Raw genomic sequence first — 24,549 nt, forward strand, 5'->3', positions numbered from 1 at the left:
GTGTCTCTTTTTCTTTTGAATTGTGCTGTTTCAACGCTAAGACGTTTGTGATCTAGACCGATCTGTAACCGCTCTTATGGGCAAAGTGGCTAAAAGAAGACTAAGATCCCGAATGGTTGGCCCAGTTCACTATTACAGTGTGAAGTTGCCTTTGTTTACAGTTGCAACGAATGTGCTTTCATTCTGGTCATCTTGCAGCCGCATTTTCATAGGGCTTGTGGTGAGAAGTGGGCATCAGATCGCTTTCACTAATACTTGTACATTATGGTTGTATGAACTTAGTGGCGTCTGATGATCTACAATAATGGAGTGGACGTCAACGGTTCCTAATTTCAACAGCTGTTTCTTCCCTTACCACGTCGGGGAGTCACCCGCAAAAGATAAGGGCAATACCTTGACACAGCTCCCCAGGACGCAGCGCTCCAAAGAGCCGTGTTTTAAATACCGATGAACTTCTGTGAAAAATGACCCGAAATTTCATGTGATAGATCTTGTGTGAGCCAGCGATGGCCTTCGCCATACACATTATTGGACAAAATTTTTGTTACCAAAAAACAAGCATTAGCAGCGGTCGTGACCAAATGAGATCTCCACTAAAGTTCTCATCCAGGTGACATCTCTTCAGATGTTTCGGCACAAAGCTGTAGCTTATATCCATACACGCGGTGTTGCGATTGCTAATACTCTGTATTCAGAAATTTCCTGGTGCTGACTAACACTTGTAAAAACTATGAAATTGGAAATGGTATTGTTAAAAAACTCGACGCGTTTGTCATTACCGCGTTGCTCTTCACGAGTATTGAACTCGAATTGTGAGGGATCATCTTAAACGAAAAAAAGGAAAAGACACGAGGACGAGCAAAATAAACAATTAACAATGGCGCTGTTCTCCTGCTGTTTTCTTTCGAAGTGCCAAAACACAAATTTACCCAATTGCCCATTCCACTGCAAGATATCATGTTACCCCATTTACAATACTGTGCATGTACTTGCAGCACCACAATAAAACTTTTCTTGAGGCCCGGTCCATCATGCCACTCCCTTTCGCAAGAGCATATCGGCTCACATCCTGGGTGCTTTCGACTACTTATGCATCTGCCTGTGACCTGATGTGCAGCCTGCTCTCTGGTTCATTCAAAGCTGGAGCACCGAACATGGTTCAAAGTTTGTGCCATCTATTGGAGTCATGGTGTGCTCGGTTCCTCTGAGGTGCGGTAGGTCCATAGATCAGACCGGACGTTGTCAGAACGACAGGTTCCGTGAGCAGCGTCACAGAGTCCGAAGGACTGTAGCGGTGCATCTCGGTATTCACGCGTGTAATTGCGGTATCCACGTGTGTAAATGAAGATACCTAGCGCGTAGCCTGGATCTGGTGATAAAGGAAAATATTGAGGCATAGAAAATCGTGTGTGTTAGTGATGCTCGGAAACACATGCCATCGTTGAACTCTTCCTACAACAAGCTCTATTGTCAGGAGGTATTCAGGCACTAGGAGGGGTGATTGAATTGCATATTGGTGACGTGATCTCGATGTCTGTATCTAGAATGTTTTTGCGCGTGTTCCCTTCCTGCTCTGGCTTTTCTGTAGAGATATATCGGCAGGGTTGTACAAAATACAGTTTCAGGAAAGTATTACGTCTCCAATATTTTGTTACTTGTTTTGTGTTTTTCGCTCAGTACATGTTGTGAATGAATCGTTTCAGCTAGCCTCATTCACAAATCTCCTATGTTGACTTACGGAGGCCGTGCGGGCACTTCTGTGTGCTTTCGTGGCTTAAGTGGCCCCTTTAACTAGGTTATAGTTAAGCGTCCAGGAGTTAACGAACTTTTTTACAGCAAAAGCTGTTATGAGAACACAACAAGGGTCGCGTGCCGTGCTGTGGTTGTCCACCACCGCCACCACTGGTGTCCGTAACTGCATGATCGCACGAAGTAAAAAAAACCAAGTGAATAAAGTATTAAAGACTCAACAGGATTGAACCCAGGTCCTCTAAGTGTAAGTCTCGAATTCTACCACAGAACGTCACCGATGGTTGAAACACCGTTGCAAAATGGTCTTAGGCAGGCTTGATATCGGGCAAGGAATCGCGTTAGTACGAGTAGTAAGGCGTTTTAGAACAGCAAAGGAACACCGAGACGTAGCACATTGGGCATTGCGTAACGAGTGGGTCGTCCAATTTTCTAAACTATTACACAACCTTGTGCTTGATCACTCGTTAACTGTAGCGTAAAGCCGCTTCAGGCATAATTCTTCATCATCGTCAGCCACTGCACAAAAAGTCTACACAAATTTCCTTGCAAGTTTGTAGTGAATACCACGCTTCTCCGAAGACTCATGAAGGATATCACAGTGCCGCGCGATTCGTGGCCGATCCCCCTTGGTGGGTTGAGCTATTCCTCTCGAGTCCAACTAACCAACCAACCAAACAACCTCTAGAGTGAATCCTCCGGAATAGGTATATGCCGGCGTTAATAGGCAACGATCAAACAAAGAAATGCTGGCCTGCTACGCAAAAATTACGAATATTTATGGTGCAGGGAGTACCGAGCAAGTGTGGTTGTAGTGGCTACCCGAAGAGTGTTCAGAAAGTAAGGCTCCCAAGGGCCACTTTTATTGGTTTGGCTGTGGCTGCACTGCGCGCTCCGCCCAGGCGTGGCATTTGTTTTGGTCTCAGCTTCAACCTCATTAACATCTATGTCCTGTCAAACTAACAAGTGAATCATTACTCCCTTTCTCTAAGGAGCTGTTATTTATTAAACTACAATTACACCCAGTGAGATTGCCGAGAGACCTCTTCACTATTGCTGAACACCCCTGGAAACTAGTGCCACAAGAGCTGTTAACGAGTGTTAAATTAGATCAGATTTTATCTCGTGAATTTAATTTCATCTGTATCAGTGTCCATTATCCGAGTTTCCTAATTTCTCATTGAACAGCCTAAACTTTTCGCCTCTGACGATATATGTCAACGTGCCTTGCACTATGGTTTATCCATTCGGTATATCGTATTTCTGAAAAATTAAATTAGGAGCACGCACGCCTCAAGCTACTTCACCCGAGAAAAATGAGCGATACTTACTTTATGGACGTGACCATGGCGAGAGTGTCGATAAGCGCTTGTACCACGACTGGTTTCAGAGGCGTAGCACATTTGAGCTGGACCATGTTGACGTCGCGACATTTGGCGATGGCTGCCAAGGACTTTTCCATCTCTGCGGCATCGCGTTCAACCAGGTCCAGGTAAATGGAAGGCGTTACGGCCGCCAGGGTGTAGTCTAAGAAGTCTGACGACCGAGGGTTCATCCAGTTGATGTAAAGACGCGGAAGAGCGTTGGTTTTTCGAACCACATCCAAGAACGAGGAGTCTGCTTCCTGCGCCTGCATGCCTGTTAGAGTGACCTCAATACACTCCAGCGTCTTGTTCACCTGGAAACACACCGACGCAAGAAAGTTTTCAACGTACATTCCATACAAAGGCGTTAAGCGGATGTTCACAGGGTATTTCGTGTGCTCATTTGAGGTGATTCGAAAGCGTAAGGCATCTATTAAAGATGACGGCCTTTCTTTGAATACTTACGTTCTATCAATTTCAGCGTTGAGTGCAACAAATCTGTTGGTATTGAGCATTGGGCGACAGGAGCGAGACCTTAGTGCCATCTCACTACTGATGATGAAAATGCGCTGAAGGTACGAAGCTCTGAGGATCGCCATACAGTGTATAGTGTATATAAATTGCTTGTAATTATCGTCTTCGACAACGTACGAGCGTTGGTCTAGTGGTTAGCGCCACGCTCTTCAAATTGAGAAGTAGCTTGTTCGGCACACCACAACAGGATATTTCTCTTTCGTTTTTTTTTGCAATATATTAGCATCCATTTTTTACAACGTCATATCCGTGACGGATTTACGTCAAAGGAGTTGTGTTGGACCCAACCTAAAACACTTCCGTGTTAGAAAACTCGAACACAGAGGAGAGCATCCGGTGAACACAATGCTGGTGCTCTGTCGGTGTCCATGTCATTTTGTCGGTGTCATTTAATACTGAAAAACATCAGCGAAAAAGTAGCTAATGCGGAATCCGGGCTATTGGACGCCTATTGTACCAGTAAATAATAAAACCAAAGTGTAACTTACCTCCAAGGCTCCAATTAGGTGGCGAAGAGCGTCGACTGTGAAAGTATTGGCTTCCATGGCGAGCCGTCGCAGCCTCCTGTCACAGCGAAGTTTTGCTGCGGCGGACTTCGCGAATGCATCACCGAGGCCACAGCTGAAGAGGTGAAGATGACGCAGGGTGCCTATACAGACATGATGCAATCAGTGGTGAGAAACATCGAGCACATTTTGGTATCTACGTATTGTAATAATAAACGTGGAGGGGTTACATACCAAAACCATAATATGGTTACGAGGGAAGCAGCTAGGATGGGATCAGGAAATTTCGACTGCCTGCGATTCTTCAATGTGCACCTTAATCTATAGCATCAATGTTGAAGAAGCTGCTTCAGCGAAGAATATGTCATCGCAGTACAGCTGAACACTTAAAATTTACCCAGTGCTCTGGTCACCTTAACTGATTTATCACAATGCAATTAACTTTCTCGACAAATTTATTTCATTCGCACACTGCTTACTTTATTGGCTTTTAGTAACATAATAACGAGAATTCCATCTCGTGCAGATTCCCGCCCGCAACCATACCACTATCTCTAGAGTGGTGCATGAAAAGACCCACTGTGCACCTTGAAGTGCCGGAGATATCTAAAAAGGCAAGCCTGTCATCTGCAGCCCTCAAGCAGATCTCACTGAACCTTTTGCATTTGTCGTATGCTAACCGAATTCATGTTTACATGGACGGTTCGGTCTCAAGAAGTTCAAACGGTGCCTTTGTCATACCATCTCGGTCAATCGCCGTCAAATTAAAGACATCACATGTCACGACATCTACGGGATTCGAGCTTGCCGCTCTTTGAGCCGCTGTGGAGTTTGTTACGCGAGAATCCCCTAGTAGATGGGCCATGTTCTGCGACTCCAAGGCAGCCCTTCAATGCGTGCGAAGTCTACGACGTGGAAACTACCACCAGATGGTGTATCGTATTACTGAAATTTGTCATCACGTCGCTGATCAAGGACACGACATTGTTTTACAATGGTTGCCGGGCCACTGTGGCATCAGTGGTAAACACCTCGCTGACGACGCTGCCCGATGTGCCCACGATGGAGCGCCCACACTGTTAATACCCTTATCAAGAGTATACGCAGCTAGAGAACTTCGTCACATCGCGCATAATGCCACGCTTGCGCACTGGAATTCTCCACCTAACTACAATCATCGCCCTAAGAATCTTAAGTCATTACTCCAGAAACAACTGCCATCCAAGATTTCTCGACGTGACGCTACAATTCTGTTCCGGCTGTGGACTGGGGTAGCGTTTACTAAGTCATTCAGCCATCGCATTGGCATGGCAGATTCATCCATGTGTGAAAGCTGCAACTGTATAGAGACTGTTGAACATCTCTTGTGTCACTGTGCCCTATTTGATGAAGATCGCCGGACTCTCCAGTGTGCCTTGAATAGAGTCGATGACCGGTGATCTAATGAAGCAAAGATTTTAGGAGCTTGGTCGCGCAGCACATCAGCACAGAAAGCCACACGAGCCCTCCTGAGATACTTTACAGCAACTTCATTGAGAAACCGCCTGTGAAACTCGGCATTGTGTGTGTGATGTGACATGTGTCTATCCTTCTCTCTCTTTTTTACTGCCCTCTCCCCCTCCCCATGTGTAGGGTAGCAAACTGGACGCATAGTCTAGTTAACCTCACTACCTTTCCTACATTTGTTCTCTCCAGTAACATAATGCGTCTGCACAGAGACGCTTTCAGTTACTTTCGCACAACTTTCGCTATAATAGACGCGATTAAACGGAGTCATGCGAATGACACCTTTGTTAGGTTCTGAAGCAGTCCACGCCGCTGCGCGGAAGGTGTCCACGACAACTACTGTGGTACGACAACGTGAGCACACGCTTTCCCACAAAAAAGGTGACACCCACGCGAATGTAGTTTTTTTTAGTATAAGAAGAACAGGGCATCCAAACACGGACCCAAAATGGAACTCGGGGGACCTTATACGCTTGCTAACAACTGCAGATGCGAACACCGGTGTAAAAGGCACACAAATTTGTCTGCGCATGCCCATAGAATTTTCTAACTGAATAATCTGGCACGTGTGAAGCTTCACGTACACGATAAGTATTGAATCATTTGGTTTCATCGTTGTGCAAGGTATTCGATGGTCGGCTGCTCACGCTTGCGTTACCAGAATTATCGACATGCCATGCCCCAATCACCAGATGCGTTTCCTTTTTTTTAGGCCGGTACAAGACTCATTCATCGATCTTTCAGAATGAGTATGTACGTATCAGCTCACTTCCGTTATTACTTTTATTGCAGTAGCGATTCTATGGGCACTCTCGGCTGAATTTCACTGCCGGCGTCGGTGATCGCGGTCATTCACCGTGCATGTACACGTATCTACATACAAGAAAACGCAAGAAAGGAAGAAAAGAAAAATAATTCCGAAAAATACTCCAGCGCGCGGAATCGAGCGTCGGAACTTGCTTATATACGTGCCGTAGGCCAATGAGCCACGAAGGAGCACATCCTTCAATGTTCAAACGACAAGCTATATACATCTACCACTTACCGCTGGTGATGCCGATGTTGGAGGGACTATCGTGCTTTCAGCATTACCAGCGAGATGGCGCATTTAGCACGCGTCACCTAAAGATCGAGGGGTTTAGCGTCACTAGATCGTCACGACGCGGCGATGCACGCTCATGCGTTCATATCTCGCGGGTACTATGCACAGTGGAAAGAAAGGTGGGTGGGGGAGACGCTCAAGCGTGTGCGTGCTCATCTCGCGGTGGGGAAAATCGTATGCCTTAGGCTTTCACCGAAACGATTCTTTTGTAGTCACCGGGCGCACGAAGGTCACTGCACTCGCTGCACAGTCTTCAAAGGGCGTGCTTTCCAGACACAGCGAAGTAACAACTGATGCACTTACTCGCGTTCACCTGTACCCGTGAGTACGTGTCATGTGTCATTTGTGCGTGAATAACGCGGGACACGTTTCAATCTGCTTGCCATCCTTCGTGCGACGTTTCAATTTGTTACTATCGCATTCCTCGCTTTGCCTTTACAGCAAAGCTGTCACTTTTTTGTACTTTTATTGCTATAAAAACGTTAGACATTCTCGGTGAATTTTCCCCATGGCCGTCATGTTTGTTAATAGCATATGAATGCAACATGTATGTACAGAAAATCTTAATAAAGAAAATCAGGAAGAAATGGCTTAGGACGCGCAAGTCCAGTGATTGAAACACGTGACGTCTGCCTCTTAATTATACAATTATTATTATGTACACAAGTTACAGCTATGATGTACACAAGTTACAGCATGGTGGTACATTGTACTCGTAGTTGCTTCAGCATGTTCACTATCATTCGCGAGATGGCGGGAATGGCGTGCTTTCAACGACCGTTGCCTCGCTAGCAGCTACGTTGGGGTAGGCAGCTCTTTTTTGCCAAAAGGCAGCATCAATACAGAGTCAGATCAAACGCCGACGGCATTGGGTCAAGCACACGGGGGGCCACACGTGAGGACACGAAAACATCCAGGACGTGAGCAATGGTGTGTCACTGCCCCCGCTGTTTTTGCATCATCTCGCTGGTGACCCATGCTATAATCGTGATAGGTAAACACCAATAAATGTCACGCATACCTTGCATATGTAAAAACTTAACGCATGCTTAGGTAGGATTCATAGGTAGGTATTGTTAGAGCCCTCTTCGAGTTTTTAGTCTTCGGATGGTGCAAATGCGAGAGCGCAAAGGTGGCTTGAGTTCTGCGCATGCACGGTGACAAATCACAAAGTTTTTCGGTCCCCTAACTCCTTGGGTACACATTTCTAAAACTCTGTAGTGTTGCGCCTGAGTCGGTATATGTGCCTTTGTGTTGTACGTTAACGTAAAGGGTGTAGCCGCCCAGGCTCACACGGTTATCTGTTCAGGGATGGAGTTTGTACGTCTCGTGCTTTCACCACAAAGATTGTGTCCTGTGTCCACGCAATAGACTGCACGAAGGTGAGTTCGCTCGCTGAAATGGCGAGTTCACAAAGTAATTGAGCTGCTAGCTAGTGCTGACTAGTGGCATTAACAACTACGAAAGCCGTTTGTTTGTGCTCATGTTGTACATTCCTGCGCGCTCTTTTTCATGCGCCCATTTTGCGCTTGAGCAGCACGTAGCAAGCTTCCATCTGCTTGTCATTCTTCGTGCGGCATTGCAATTGGTTGCTGTCGCATTATATTTATTTGTGCTTGCAATGAAACTGAATTTTTTTATGATCATACGAAGCCCGCGACGATGAAGTTAACCTGCAGCTATTGTCCAACAAACTGCGTATCCCCAGAGTGGTATCACCAAAATGTTCAGGAACCAACAAACGCCGACCAAGGTTAAAGAAGCAAAAAGACGCAAGAAATACATGAAAATCCTGCAGCTTACGCTCCTCGTTCCACAACACCCACGGATTAACGGAGATAATGCGGCTATGCGAGTAGCATGAGAGGCATGCGACTCTTGCAGAATCAGGCAAACGCACTACTGCAGTGAGGTTGTGATGCTCTTCATTATTCGGTGACGCAAGAAGAGTAGCAGGTTCACGAGGTGGCATGGGCTTCCTTCCTCTTCGACTTCTTTGTTTTCTAATTGTGTTCCGCAACAAGTGCGCCGATTTGAAAAGATTGGGATGCGGTGACACTGTTGGGTGAGAGAATTGGCACTGAAAGAGGGAGAACTTGGTAGAAATATCTGAAGGAAAAAATAGGAGAAAAATGGAAGCGACAAAAATGAACTGCGAAAGAAGTAGTGAGAGAGACAGAAAGAAAGACGGGTAGAAAAATGAGGAGCAAGCTGGAGAAATCATTGTATTAAAAGCAGCAGCAATACAAACATACAAAAAGGTCGAACAAATACAGCCACGTATACTTCAACAAATCAAGCTGTGTGAATGAAAGTGAGGGCTTATGTGGGGTTTAACATCCTAAAACCACCATATTACTATGAGCGACGCTGTAGTGGAGGGCTCTGGAAATTTCGACCACCTGGGTATCTTTAGCGTGCACCCAATTGTGAGCACACGGGCTCACAGCATTTCTACATCCATCGCAAATGCAGCCGCCGCAGCATGGACTTGATTCCGTGACCTGTGGCTCAGCAGCCGAGTACCTTAGCCATTAGACCACCCCGTACGGAAGTGAGGGTAACTATAAGGGAACAGAGTAGGTGAGGGGGCAATTGATTGATTGATATGTGGGGTTTAACGTCCCAAAACCACCATTTGATTATGAGAGACGCCGTAGTGGAGAGGTGAGGGGGTAACGAACAACATAATATTGTAGAGTACAGTATAACAAACAGTAGAAAAAGGATGAGATGTTTAGGAGGAGGGAAATAAGAAGGAGAAGGCGGCCATGCCTGCTGCTTTTTAACAAGGCGTAGCTGCCCCAATTTTCATAATACTTCCAACCACAGTAGCCACGCAGCCAAAGTGCATGCACCACTAGCGCGCAAGGAGCCCTTAAAGGTACGCGTTTCACTAGCCCTTTTTCGGTCGAAGATATTAGCCCCGAAAAGGAACACTGGCGTCACTGCAGTCGCGGCGAAGTGACGCCACGGCAAGGACTCGCCTGTTCCGCCGCATGCAGACGGTCGCTTCTTTTCGAGCACGGCGTGTATACCTGCTCTTGAGCGATACAGCGGTGATTTCTCCTCAATTTTGAATAGCAGATATCTAATTGGAACAAAGTAAAGGTATATATTGCTGTGAGCGGCTAAATTAGGTGAAGAAAGTATAGATTCACTTTGCAATTGAGGGTGCAGGACAGCGAGACATTAGTTGCTTCCACCATGCACTTACTCTATGAAATCAATGTTATCAAAGTATACGTGCTAAATGGGTCTGACTTCATTTCAACTTGGCGCATCGACTACGCGAATAAGCATTTGCGTCGAAGCATGACAAATAAAATTAGGACGTTTTCAGTTTACTCATAGCATTGCGAACCACCATGCATGTTATGTCTGCTTCTGCAAACAATGTAGGTCATTTGACAGAATATAACTTTGAGATGCAGCAGATTATAGATCAATCGGTCTGCCATACACAATCACTTATAAGAGTGAGAAAAAACGTAATGCTGCCGCCCATACAGTGGTTTCCGGAAATCTGAGACATTGTTATACTTGGATCTTATGTACAGATTTCTTCAAAACAGTCGTCACGATTGTGTAGTCGCTAACCCTGATACATGCGAACAGCCGGCTCGTTCTACCTGCGCGTCATAAACGGTAATGATCACTTCGCGGACCATCACCGCGGAGAGCAATCTTTTGGAAAACAAATGCCAAAAAGTTGAAATGAACTGTTCAGATGGCGCACTCAGCTCTGTGGCCCCCGTTATAATGAAACGTCATTTGCCTCAATGAAGAAAAGATTGGTCTCGCACGTCATGTTCATATACAGATTGGTGCTACTCTTGTGGCTTTATTAATCAGGTGGCTATCTAAACGGCCACTTACAAGCTGACAACACAGTTGCCACTCGAACTTCACTGAGCTAATACATGCTGTATCGAAAACAGAGTAGTGATGCAAGAATCATATGTGATCACGTCCTATGATGACATAATTGTGATGACACAGATGCCAAAATATCTGAATTTATCACGATGCAACTATGACGTCAGATTATGAAGTTATCACATGACTGTCACTGACGTCGTAACTTGGTCTAAGATCCACCTATCTCAGAGTGTATGCAAGATCAGATGAGGCCAAGAGCTTTCGGATGTATGTAATGCTGGAAGAAATGCGAAACTATTGAGCCTCCCTTCAAGCAGATAATTTTTATGATGCTGGGGGTCATCAAAATTGACCTAGAAGAAAAAAAAAGGCTGCTATTTCTTCGAATTGTCTTCGATCAACACATTAGAAGAGCACGAGATTTCTCTACGTAGTCCATCAGAGGTGTAGCTCGAACATTTAAATGCGAAGCATTTCTTTATGAGCCAAAAACACGCGACAGTGTTCGTGAGCCAAAGGCACTTGATAGCCAAAGACACTTCACAGCCACAGGCACATTAAAACCCACGCAGTCCACGTGGCAGTCATGTATTTTACCAGTGCTTGAAACAGCAGACGAGTGAGGCTTTCAAATATTGCCACATTCCTTTCCTCAAGTGTTATCAACCCCATTATAATATGTCTAGCTCAAACCGCGCCTACTGTGTTAGAGATGCTTCGAAGCTGTAGTAGATCGTTTTGTCAAGATTAAGCCCACTTCGGGAAATTTTCAGATGATTCTGGCACCTACGTCGCTGCTAGCGATAGCGCTAGAATTTTTGATGGCAAGTGCATCAATGCCGACACGCTTCCCCGCTTGTCAGTTGATCGACGGCAGGCGCTCTGTTCGCCGCTAATAGTGCCAGTGTATTACTTTTTTCTTGCGTGGCCACAAGGTCAGCCCGAATAAACAGTTCCTTCTTTAACCTGGAGTCCGCTACCTTCCTTCACGTCACGTCCTGTGACATCTGGTGGAGGTGCGGCGCGCCGATCCTCGTACCTCTCGCATGTCAAGCGAGCAAAGGCACGACGGTTGCCTACATTGAAGAGATACTGGAAGCCAGCAACGTTTTCACCCTCACCGATTCCGCCAAATCTACTCCGACGATTGAAACCCTTCAACCAGCATTCGAGGTTAATTCGAGCCTTATGACGTATAAACAAGAGCAGCTTGAAAACCTGCTCCTGAAACACATGAACTGCTTTTCGTCGTCATTGAGAACTCGACAGACCCCTGTCGCGAAGCATCAAATTGTAATATAAGAAAATGCCACGCCACTCCGTCGGAGTCCGTACAGAGTTCCGACGCGAGAACGCGAGGCCATAAAAAAAAAACAAGTTGACGAAATGCTCCGGGACGACTTTATCCAGCCATGGAGGTCACCGGTGGTGTTAGTGAAAAAAAAAAGATGGAACACTAAGCTTCTGCGTTGACATTCACTGACTGAACAAGATAACGAAGAAGGACTTATACCCCCTCCTCCGCATAGACGACGCCCTTCATCGACTCTACAAGGCTAAATACTTTTCATCGACAAACCTCAAGATGGACTGTTGGCAGATCGTAATAGACGAGAGAGACCGAGCTGCGTTTATAACACCAGACGGCCTCTTCGAGTTCAAGGGCACGCCCTTTAGTCTTTGCTCGGCGCCTGCGACGTTCTAGCGTGTTATGAACACCATGCTCGCTGGATTGAAGTGGCAGACTTCTCTCGTGTACTTGGACGATGTCGTAGTATTTTCCTTCAGCTCCGACAACCATCTCCAGCGCCTTGACGCTGTACTTCAAGCAATCAAAACCTTCGGGCTCACTCTGAAACCAGAAAAGTGTCGCTTTGCCTACGAGGAACTCTTGTTCTTGAAACCCGTGATAAGGAAATCCGGAGTACGCCCCGGTCCGCAGAAGGCTAAAGCCGTCTCTGCATTCCCTTCACCCGCTGACAAAAAGGCCATGCGTCAATTTCTCGGCTTCTGTGCTTATTACAGGCGTTTCGTCAAAACGTTTGCCCGCATCACCGAGCCACTCACTAACCTTACAAAGAATGACGCCTAGTTCAAGTGGCAAACCCCGCAGCAGGAAGCATTTCAAAAACTGAAACGATGCCTACAGACACCACCGATACTTGCACATTTCGACGACAACGCCGACATGGAAATCCACACTGACGCAAGCAGAGTATGGCTGGGAGCCATCCTGGTGCAGAAGATTGACGGACTTGAAAGAGTCATCAGTTATGCGCGCCGGCCGCTATCTAAGGCGGAAGTGAACTATTCCACAACAGAAAAGGATTGTCTTGTTATCATCTGAGCTACCTCCCAGTTTCGCTCCTACCTCTACGGCAGGAATCTCAAAGTTGTGAGTGACCACAATGCCCTCTGTTGGCTAGCTAACTTGAACCCTCCAGGTCGCCTCGCACGGTGGAGTCTGCGACTTCAGGAATTCGACATCACCGTCGTTTACAAGTCAGGGCGAAGGCACTCTGACGCCGGCTGCCTGTCTCGCGCCCCCATTGGCAAACCGCCGCAAGCCAACGAGGTCGGCGACTGCTGCCTCGGGAACCTTAAGCGTCGACGATTTTGCAGAACGACAGCGTGCCAACCCTGAAATCAAGGGTCTTGTGGAATACCTAGAAGGCAAGGGCGCCGTGCTTCATGACGTAATAAAGCGAGGACTGGCGTCGTTTTTCTTGATTGATATGGGGGGTTTGACGTCTCCAAACCACCATATGATTGTAAGAGATGCTGTAGTGGAGGGCTCCGGAAATTTCAACCACCTGTAGTGCACACAAATTTGAGCACAAAGGCCTACAGCATTCTTGCCTCCATCGCAAATGCAGCCACGTCGTTTTTCTTGTGTGGCCAACTACCTTCCTGCAGTGTCTTCAGCGTTACGTCCAGAAGTGTTGGATGCTCTACACGACGACCCGACGGCTCGACTGCTCGGTGCTTCTCGTACACTCGCGAGAATACAGGAGAAGAATTACTGGTCACGACTTGCCAACTGATGTCACTCGTCACATCAGAGCATGTTGAGACTGTCAACGGCGAAGGCCAGCGGCACTTCTCCAGCCTATTGAACCACCTCACCGGCCGTTTGAGCATGTTGGCATGGTCTTACTAGGGCCGTTCCCGACGTCGAATTCCGGAAACAGATGAATCGTCGTAGCTGCTAACTAATTCACCTGCTACGCCAAGGCAAGGACTCTGCCCAAAAATAATTCCGCCAAGGTAGAAAGCCCCGTCGCGATGGTCTAGTGGCTAAGGTACTCGGCTGCTGACCCGCAGGTCGCGGGATCAAATCCCGGCTGCGGTGGCTGCATTTCCGATGGAGGTGGAAATTTTGTACGTCCGCGTGCTCACATTTGGGTGCACGTTATAGAACCCCAGGTGGTCGAAATTTTGACAGGCCTCCACTGTTTCATACGCGTTAGCCGTTTCATACGCGTTAATAAACTGAAACAGTGTATTTTGTTGTTGTTATTGCCGTATCGTAATTTATTGCTTGTACTTTCTTGTAATATATTTGTACTTCATCTTCTCTTAAAGCATTAGGACGATGCCTTTCGCAGAGGGGGAATGCCATATTCCTTTCCTCAAGAGTTGTTATCGACCCGTTACACTATGTCCAGCCCAAACCACGCCTACGGTGTTAGAAAAGCTTCGACGCAGTAGTAGATCGTTTTGTTAAGATTACACCCACTTCGTGAGTCTTTCAGATTAATCTGGAACCTATGTCGCCACTAGCGATAACGCTACAGAATGTTCGATGGCAAGTGTATAAATGCCGACACGCTTCGCCGCTTCTCAGTTGATCGACGGCCGGCGCTCGGCCCGCCGCTATCAGTGCCATTGTTTTGCAGTAATCTGACTTTTCTTTTGCGTGGCCACAAGTTTGGCCCCAAATAAACGGTTTAATATTCGCCCTGCAGTCTGCTGCCTTTTTCCACGTAACGAGCCAGTGACAAGATTGTCAAATAGCTGCACCGTCAACTGTCGTTTCAGCGTTCGCTGCCAGTTTGATAACATTGCAGATATCACTTATTAACGCCTACGTGTCGCCAAGCTATTGTCAACCGTAGCTCAACCCGGAAAAATATGGTCAGAACTGCTTCTGGTGATATGCATCATGCCACCCTAGCGTGCATTTCATTTTCATAAAACCGACCCATGTCGTTTAATGTGAGTACCTCAGTTACGTCAGATTATATGATGTATACATCTGCATACAGTGGACTACGCGCGCCAACATAGTCGACTAGAGTTTGCGGTAAGCCCACGCAAGTCTTCTAGCCCCAACGGGATTGGGGGAGGGGACAATAATGGAGTGACCCGTCCCACCAACCTCGAAAAAGGAAACATTCTTGCTATCTGCCTGTATTCGACATCCTCATAATTACTCCACTTGGATGAAGTCTGGCAGACTCACAATTCTTGATTAAAATCAATAAAAAATGTGACAGAGGCTAATGCTTCGCATGATACACTGCAGAAGGAGTGCCATCTACCAAAGTTTTAAAGGGGTGGTGCGAGTGCGTGCCTTCGTACTATCTGCGTCAAATGAAACACCAACGGCGCCAAGCCTTCGCGATGGTATAGTTTGCGCCGTCCACTTGTCACCAAGGACAGGCAGAAATATACGCGGAGAGCTGCAGAACAAAATTCGCGCCCCGGTCAATAGCAGTAACTAGACGGTGCGAATTACACCGTCACGAATCTTTTATATGTACTATGCGTGTTTTATTTGACACGCATAGTACATATAGAAGATAAAAAAAGTCACACCTTTGCTGCAAAGGCGATGCTATGAACGCCACAGCAACAAATTTGAAGGTAACGCGCACAATGGCAAGCAGATCGAAACGTGCTTCTCGATCTAAACGTGCCACGCACAAATGACGCACGAAACCTACTCATAGGTACAGATTAACGCGAATAAGCTTCTCAGTTGCTACTTGGCTGTGTCAGAAAAGCGCGCACTTTTCGCGAACGGAGACTGTGCAACGATTGCAGTGACCTTTTTGGGCCGATAACTGCAACAGAATCATTCCGGTGGAAGCTCGATGCCAGCCAAGACGACCGATTGTCCCCACCACGAGATAAGCGCACGTGTGAACGTCCACCCGGCCCCCTCACCGTGGGGCAAGGTACGCATGAAAGATAAGAGCGTGCTCCACCGCGTCGGGAAGATGTGGCGACGCGCGCTCTTGCGTTATCTTGCTGGTAATGCTGAAAACACGATAGTTCCCCCCGACATGCCCGTCACCAGCGGTGAGTGTTAGATTTAAATAGCTTGCCGAACGTTCAAGGAGGTGTTCCTTCGTGGCTCAGTGGCTAACGCCTTCGACTCGAAATTCAGAGGTCTCATGTTCGATTTCGCGTGCCGGAGTCTTTTTCTGGATTATTTCCCTTTCTTGCGTTTTGATATGTATAGATACGTATACATATATGGTGAGTGACGGTGACGCCGGCGGCAAAATCCAGCCGAGAGTGTCCATATATTTGCTATCGCAACAAAACCAAACAAAAAGAAGATTGAGCCCGCTATGCCAATGCACTCATCGTTTTCGCAACGTCGTGCTTCACGTGAAACACGTGGGACTATATTTCGTAACTTGGCAATGTGAGAGCCAGAAATATTCACCTTAAATTGTGATACTGTGAGAGAACAAGCATCTACTTACCTGCAATAAGTTTCGCGTACGCCTCCTGGAGTGGTACATCGCCTGGTTTGCAATTCATAAACGTGACATATTGAAGTTGGATCCTTGGCGGAGGATGCTTAAGTCCGGTAGGCGGCTCGGCTCGAGTAAGTGCGGAGTCCATAGACTTGTCTTCGGCAAGATCACAGGAACGCGGGCTTGTTGACGGTGGAGGCGAAGACTCTGTAGGCGGATCGGACCGCATAAGGTCGGCGTCCGTGGCGCTTGTGTTGGCCTTTTGTTTTTTTGTTTTTCGTTTTCGCCGTTTCACCCGGTATACAGTGCCCTGTGTCTTGTCGTTCAACCAAATATTCCACAAAAACATTCTAAGTGGGTCGACAGCTTTGTCTTCGGTGCAGTGACTGTCATGCAAGCTCGTTGGTGGAGGGGGCTTAAATACGGGAAACGCCTTGGTAAGCATGAGTACGGAGTGCGCAGCTTCAATGTCTTTGGCATGATCACGGCAATGCAGGCTCGTGGGCGAAAGAGGTGCAGATACGGGAGGCGGGTCGTGCGGCGCAATTTCAGAGTCCATAGCTTCTTCGGCGTGATCTTGGCCATACGGGCTCGTTGGCGGAGTATGTTCAAATACGGCAGGAGACACGGCCCGCGTCAGTTTGGTGACCCTAGCGCCCACGTTTTTGGCGTCGTCAGGGCAATGCGGGCTCGTTGGATGTTGATGCTCAAATCGGGAAGACGGCACCACCCGTGTGGACGTGGAGGCCCCAGCTTCGACGTCTTCAGCGTTAGCACTGCAATTCGGGCTCGTTGGAGGGGAATGCTCAAATCCGCGATGTAGCTCCGCCTGCGTAAGAGCGGAAGCAATTGCTTTGGTGTCCTCGGTGGGATCACTGTTGTTCGGGCTCGATGGAGGGTTTGGGAGAAGTTCGGAAGGCCCTGTCATCGTGCTTGTAGGGACCATAGCTTCAATGCCTTCGGCATGAGCCCTGCACTGTGGGCTCGTTGGCGGAGGAGGCTCGAACCCGGGGGCTGGCCCATCTCGCGTAAGGGCGGAGGCCATATGTTCTATGTCTTTTGCTTGAAGATGGCAGTTGTGTACAATGAGTGACTGCAACGAACGGCTCTGCACCGCCGCTGCAAGTAGTGCAGATGGGCTGAATTGCAAGTTCCCGAAGACCTGCAGCAAAGCATGTGAGAGCATGCAATGAGTCTTCAACTGCTGGGAAATGGAGAGTGGTGCCACTCAAATCAAAGATACTTAGGCACCCTTTATGCTGCCGTGAAATATAGCCCAGTTTAGTTTCTTGAATGTGGGTCTTGTAAAAATACAACAAGAAGAAACTCATGCGAATATGACTGTGGATAAAAATGACTATAAAAGAGGCTGGGTGTGCGAAAATGGGCACAGATGCAGATAACGCGGAAATCATATTAACATCTGTTAAGAACTTCATCATTCGTGTGTACAGAATTTCTCATCTATAGAGGGTGAGCTTTTGGGTAGTGTGGCACCTAAACATGATTGCAGATCATCAACACCAATACCCAGCCTACAGATCCAAAAGTTAAGGGAAAGGGGGCAGTACATCCAGGCACGTCCTCGACGCATGCGTCACCGATAGCTGACAGCCGGCGCAGCCTTGTCCCAATATGTTTTCAGATGTCCTGGTTTAGCATGCTCATCAAACTTCATGATAAGAAAACCGGTTGTTCAGTTCTCGATAAATGAGTTAAGTAATTCGTCAGTGAATTGCTACATTAGTTCCTTAAGCACAGCGTCAGTGTAGCACTTCGACACCACTAGTATGTGCAAATTGGGTTATCATGAGACAATGAGTGAGGGCTGTTGAGTACGTGCATGACAAGAAAAAACACGGACAGAAAGACGAAGCAGAGCGACTATGTATCCCGCGCGTCAAATCAAGAAACAAACGTGCAGAAGGCGTAATTAACTGACTCCCGCCACAAGAATACCCTCTGAAAGCATAGTGCCCTTTGAAAGATATGATATCAAGGTAATTCTAAACCAGTCTGAGAAGGAATGTCATCAAACTCACTCAATCCATCAACCTTCTTTCTGCTTAATATTGTCATAATAAATGCATATATAGACCTGATTTGGCTACCGCCGCTTGATTAAATTCAACAGACCGAATATGTTGACCCGAGAAACTTGTCAGATCGTAAGCTCAGCCAGTGGTTCCGCTAATGTACGATGGCTTTTATCGTTGTGAAAATTTTGAGGCTAGAGCGAAGAAAAGAATGCAGCTGATGAAGATCGACAGAGGTTGAGTGTTTTACCCTACATACGTAAAATTTCGCATGGCCCAACGAAAATTGCTGAAAAGGGTGGCGCGAAAGTTGTATTGTTACTTATTTGAAAGTGACATTGCTTGGCAAGTGAGATTAACTCCGATAATTCAAAAAAAAAACTTGCAGCAACAGCTGACAAATAAAGCATCATGACAAGCACCACATTTGGATTGTGTAGAGAACGGGTTTAGAAAATTCCCGTGTCGTGCGCGAAATCAGGCATAGGGCAGACAGAGTGATGTATAAAGATTAAGGTAAGGGAATTGAGATACGCGATTGAATGGTCAGGTCATTTAGCGGCACAGCTACATGGGTTAAACCTGTAGTTCCTGCTAACTTGTAGCTTTACGATACCAAGGTATTTGATCCCTGCATTGAGGGCTCCGAGTAAGTGTAGGGAGCACAATGGCAACTGCTCTCTTGCTGTATGCGTGAAGTTCGGGGGAAGCACTGTGCAATGCGACGCTACAGTACTTCTGAACTCACTATGGGTTCTAGAGTTTGACATCAACGGGCTGACCAGTGCAGAGCCTACGCAATACTGCATATCCTGCAGCAATCTCAAGAAGTGGCCCATATAAGCAGAAGCACCACAGACAAAACCTGCACCGCTCACCAACGCTCCACCACGTGAATAATATTCCTGCAGGCGTTGCTGTGTGTTCCCGACGGCTGAAATACGATCCCCTTTGAGCCTGGACGTCCAGTTTCAGCTTGTATAATGTGTATTGTGAGCAAATATGTACAAATGCGATGTATCTCATAATTTTAATGAGAGGAAACCGATGTAACTTTTTATCTCGGCCGTATGTTGAACACCATCTGAATTTTGATATGAAATGTTTTTTCTGTAAACGCGGTATGATTTGAACGGAGACAGAGACCTAGTCAGGCTTTTTGAGCATTTAGCACCTTCAGTCACTAAATATGAAGCGCTGTCGGAAACGCGTCAAATTCGCATGGCATAATTCCAAGGCACTAAGTATTACATTCCAAGAAAACGGGGGAAAACATTCTTCCGTACGTGTGACCTATGGTAATTAAAGTCAATGAGTGTGTAACTAATTGTCTAATATTCTGCCACCAGTCAGCTACAGTATACTTGCAAAAAAATAATCTACTATTAGGCCTGAAATGCAGGCAGTTTTTTTGTTACATTTGTTTAGGGCAAAATGCTTTTCACGTTGGTCTTGGATTGCATCACATTTAACGATTGTCGAACATGGTTGTGCATCCAGCAAAGTGATCCTCTGCAGCAATAGGCAGCATAATGAAGGTAAATTGCCAAGTGTCCACTCAGGAGGTCTACACGATTGTGCACTCTTGGTTTCAAGTGATTTGATGAAACACGCGGCGCGTGACGTCATTGAAGGTGGCGTCTCCATTTCTACACAGCGTGACTGAAAGGGCTAATTAGTCGCTGTCTCCACAAGATATGCAACGCATTAAAATTGTTTTTATTTGATTTCATTTGAAGTAGGCATGGAGGTGAGATGGCGCAAAGGAATCTGAGCGAAATGCGTGATTGGAAATCTCAGAGCACCGATGCCGACGCAAGTAGTGACTGAATGGTCACAGGCGATGACACGCACTGTTTTAGAAGCGCATATCGGAAAGCCAAGGCATAATAACGGTGCCTGAGCGCGAAATGACAAGATGACAGGCACACTTGTTCTTCGGGTTTCGGAAAACAATTGTAACAAGTTGCGCATTGAACCGAGGAACAGGACGGTGCAAAATTAAAGCTCCACTCGTACAGATGTGCGCAACAACTTTCCAAGTGTAGGATCAGTAGTGCAGTTTCGCAATATAATTTTCCAGCGAGAAACATTGGATGTGGGGGATGAGGACCGTTGGCGATCGATTAGGACCACCAGAAAGTGGTAGATATATTAACTGATTGTGTTACGACCTAATTTAATCAAACACAGGCCTATCATGTGGTGCGCGAAGGCATTCCTTAAAGGTGGTTTTACGTCGATCAAGCCGTGCCTTGAAGCCTGGCACGTACGGAGAGACGCGATGCCCCTGAAGGTCAGACACAAATGAAGAGACTGTTTAAGTGTGTCAATCAGGCCGAGGAGCACTAGACTAAATAATGTGGGGCTGGGAATTCCTCCTTCTGGCACAACACGACAGAATGGTGCGTTGCCATGCAGGGGACCTAATCAGAGACTGTAACTTTAGACACCAAAAAAGAATGTTTTAGGTGCGTATATTAGGCCTTCATACTACCATTTACGCATAAACAGGCATTGAAAACTATCGTTTGGCATATATAGGCACCATTCGTAATTACTTCAGTAGCTGCTCAGAACAAATATTCCAATTCTAACAAAGCAGGCAAATTCTGTGCTTTAGGAAAGCTAAATTTATATTTTCCATGAAAAGGAATGGCAAGAAGCACAGTCATTTGAACAGATTCAGGTGAAACCTGAGGTAATTTGACATTGTGAGAAAGACTATGAAAGCAGTGACAAACCAGCATCATCTCAATCTGTTCGGCCTTGAATTGTGCTTGCTTTCTGTCAAGATTTGCTTTCATGCGCAAAAAAAAAAAAACGCTCGACGTCCACTTAAGTTAGTCAAGCGTAATTGTGGCCTAGCACTTTCAATGCTTTAAGTGTATTCATAATATTTTATTTAGAGCTACTCGAAACTTTAGACACTCGATTTAGCACATACAATCTAGGATTCTTTCCAAGGCAGATTAAAGCTTTGAGGCAACCCTGTCGGTAACGGGTCTATCAGGGACGAGGTAAAAACCTTTCCTGCACGTCCGAAAAAAAAAATGGGTATCCTTAACTTTTTCCTTTAAGCGTTGAACGCGATAGAGTTCCTGTCACTGATGCATACTTCCACCACTTCGAGCATACCTTTATTACGTGATGTTACTCCACAAGTTTAAATTGTGGGTTACTATACAGTATAATCGATGTAGTTGAAAGTGGCTTGTGTCAGGGAAGCTTTCACATATGGCTGCATTTTGTGTAATAGGTGCATGTGAGTTCTGTGCATGCGAGTTCATAGATGTGAATATAAAAATAACAAAATGAATCTGCGTGCTCGTGGAATGACCACAAAATACATATTATTCGCACAGACTTAATAAATTGGCAGTTGCGTAACCAATTTTGGAAGCTTTATGCCTATGCATGCTTTAGAGTACACATCAAACTTAAAATATTTTTGACCTTTCCAATTTCTTCTCCCCGGCTTCTCGCATGGACCTTTTCTCGATCGATGAAGTAGCACTGTTATCCACTGGTTCATTGCCTGAGAAGGTCATTTTACGGCTTCTGTTTATTCCTCATTGCTCAGCAGACATCCGACAGCTGCCGTTATAAAAAACAAATGCCAACAAAACTTATGTGTAGGCTGTAGTCGGCAGCGCAAGGCTAGCTTAGTTTCGGCTGATTAGCGTACGTTCTAGATACACTGTACTCTAGCCTCCCAACACAATCGCCGAGCAGCCCTACTCTCAAACATAGCGACGGAAATCTTCAAGGGACAGTGGGCGCAAATAGCGTTGGCCTTTCTACGCTTCGCCATAGTACACTCTAGCCACGCTCGCGCAACCATGCTGCACTACTCTCGAACTAAGTGACGGAAATCCTCTAGAGGGGCCTGCTAGTGCCATAGGTGCTAACCTGGCTTTTCATCGCTGGGGTACAATCCCCGCTCACGTAAAAGCGCATTTAAAGTGCCATGTTATCGGAGCGTTAGCAAACGTCACACGCTTCGGAGCGCATTGGCCGAGTCTAGATTTACGTTGGCTGTGACAGTGAGTTGACTTAAGAACTGTTTTTGCCTATATAACAAAGTGCATGCGTGCGTCGACCCTACGTAGAACCATAATCGCACCTTACTAGTAACTAAAAACATGAACAAAAAAAAAACTAGCGCGCTATGCACGTGTTGTCGTTAATATGGCCACACCAAGTGCTCCTTGTTTTCCTCCACGTGAAGAGCTCAATTAAGCAAAACGTTTACTCGACAAACGGGAAAAAGCATTTTTAGGCACTTAAAGCAAATTTAGGCACGAACCTAAAAAAAAAATTCATAGACACAATAACTATGTGATGAAAATTTTTCCCATACCTTAGTTCGTGTTTATATGTAAAATAGACTTGAAAAGGACTCCAGGAAAAATTAGGCATTTTGCCTAAAGCTCCGGTTTTCAGTGATGAAGATCACTCGGCCAGGTTATAAAGATTGGCGCGTTAACTAAGTAATGTATTGTGTGGTGAACGTGGGTCCTTGACCGTGAACCTTCATAATCTTCTGCTTCTTCAATTTCGCTTGTCTTTCATTTAGAGCAAGGCATTCGAAATGGCGATGCAGGTGCGACGATGTTCGTATCCTACAAACAATCCTCCACATTTGCGATAGAATGCAGTGTGGATACAGCGAATTGTGTGAAGATTTCCAAGTGAAAGACTGCAACGCGTTTACTGGACTACAGATGTCTTGCTCCCCTGAAATTGTAAATGGATTCAGAGCACCTACAGCGTAGTCCGCATGACGAAGGCCTGACTATATAGCGTCTTTGATTCTGCTTTCTATTTAAAAAGCTTTGCTGTAGATTCCCTATAATAAGTAGCTTCTTGAGCAGCGTCCATGATTGTGCTCTGGAGATTGACAAGAAGGCGCATTTCATCTTCCTGACACTACTCTTCTGTTAGTGACTGAAATTTAGCCAGTCAGTGCACGAGTGTCACAGAACGAGCGCTCAAAAAGGGCGCGATGCCAAATTCTCGCGACGAAACGCCGGAGTGACGCCGCGAGGTCAAAAGAAAAAAAAAAGAAAACAAGCTCCCCGGGAGCACGACTCTCTGCCCTCGGAAGCGTGGCTTCGCCGACGAACCTCCTCACCCCACAACGGTGGCCGAGCAAGCACTCGAAATTTCTAGAAGGAAAGAGGCGTGGTCATGCCGAGTTGAGTCATTCGTCGCGGAGGGCATTCGAACCGTCTCGCCCTCTCCGCAGCCTTCGCTGCGTATCGCGCCGACGAAATGACGAGAACCTTCTGGAATCTCGCGCGGAAGGTCGAGCAGCCGAGACGAGAGAGCAGGAGAAGACGGAAGTTAGCGCCAGAGCACGTAGGGATTCCGCCGTGTAGTCGGCGAAGGTTTTGTCCGTAGAGACAAAGCAGGAGAAGAAGATGATTTCCACCTGAGGGGTGACGACTCGAGCTACAGGCAAGAGTGTGTGTCTACCGCTATCGAGCGAAGACGCGTGGCAACAGCTGCGTGTGTGAAGCCGACGTGTTTCCGGCGAAGAAGTTGAAGCTTGAAGAGTGGCCAATTGAAGACGCGAGGTTTCCTGGAAGAGAAACTTTGGCGAGGTTTCCTGGAAGGGAAACTTCTGGGGCAGCGGAACGACAACAACGCTGGACTTTCAGTGAGTGGTTCTCGGAAGAGTATCATCCAGACTTCCGTTCAAAGAACTTTGGACTGAATAGGTTTTCTATCTCTTTAGTCTTTAAGTGTCTTGGTTGTTCAATGCATGCGACTGCATTGTAGTGCGTATTGTTGTCTGTGTCCGTTGTTTCGAGTGTGACTGATTGTACTGTGTAGTACGTTGTTTGATTGGTGACATATTGTATGCAACTATTGTGGAGTGTGCGTTCTTGTGTATTGTTTTCGATTTGCCATTATTGAGAATATAATTTTGTTTTGTTGCTCAACTCTCGGCTCCGACTTGTTCTTTGGGCCACAGCCGGCGTCCGCTGGCGCGCCAAAAAGGACCACTTCTAAATTGTCCACGCTTTCGTGGTGCGGTTCGGGGGGCCGATACTTCGGCCCTTGGAATTAGCCCGGCGATCGCCTCCCTAATTAACGGGACCTGTGACAAAGAGGAAGCGGTGAAATCGTGGCCTCTTTAGACCATTA

At 46.5% G+C, this 24,549-nt stretch overlaps 1 protein-coding gene across 4 annotated transcripts in view; it reads right to left on the reverse strand.

Annotated features, from left to right (window-relative positions):
- The window catches only part of LOC119164684 (uncharacterized), a 91,216-nt gene that overhangs the window by 21,459 nt on the left and 45,208 nt on the right, over positions 1–24,549 (reverse strand). For all 4 annotated transcript variants that reach the window (XM_037416901.2, XM_075874149.1, XM_075874148.1 and 1 more), the window contains 3 exons: positions 16,364–17,519; positions 4,136–4,296; positions 3,081–3,427 (listed from right to left, as the gene is read on the reverse strand). In XM_037416901.2, the coding sequence (XP_037272798.1) occupies positions 3,081–3,427; positions 4,136–4,296; positions 16,364–17,519 (1,664 nt within the window). The remainder of the gene's footprint in view (positions 1–3,080; positions 3,428–4,135; positions 4,297–16,363; positions 17,520–24,549) is intronic.

Source organism: Rhipicephalus microplus, chromosome 9 (genome assembly GCF_043290135.1).
Source record: "Rhipicephalus microplus isolate Deutch F79 chromosome 9, USDA_Rmic, whole genome shotgun sequence".
In the NCBI taxonomy this organism is placed as follows: Eukaryota; Metazoa; Arthropoda; class Arachnida; order Ixodida; family Ixodidae; genus Rhipicephalus; species Rhipicephalus microplus.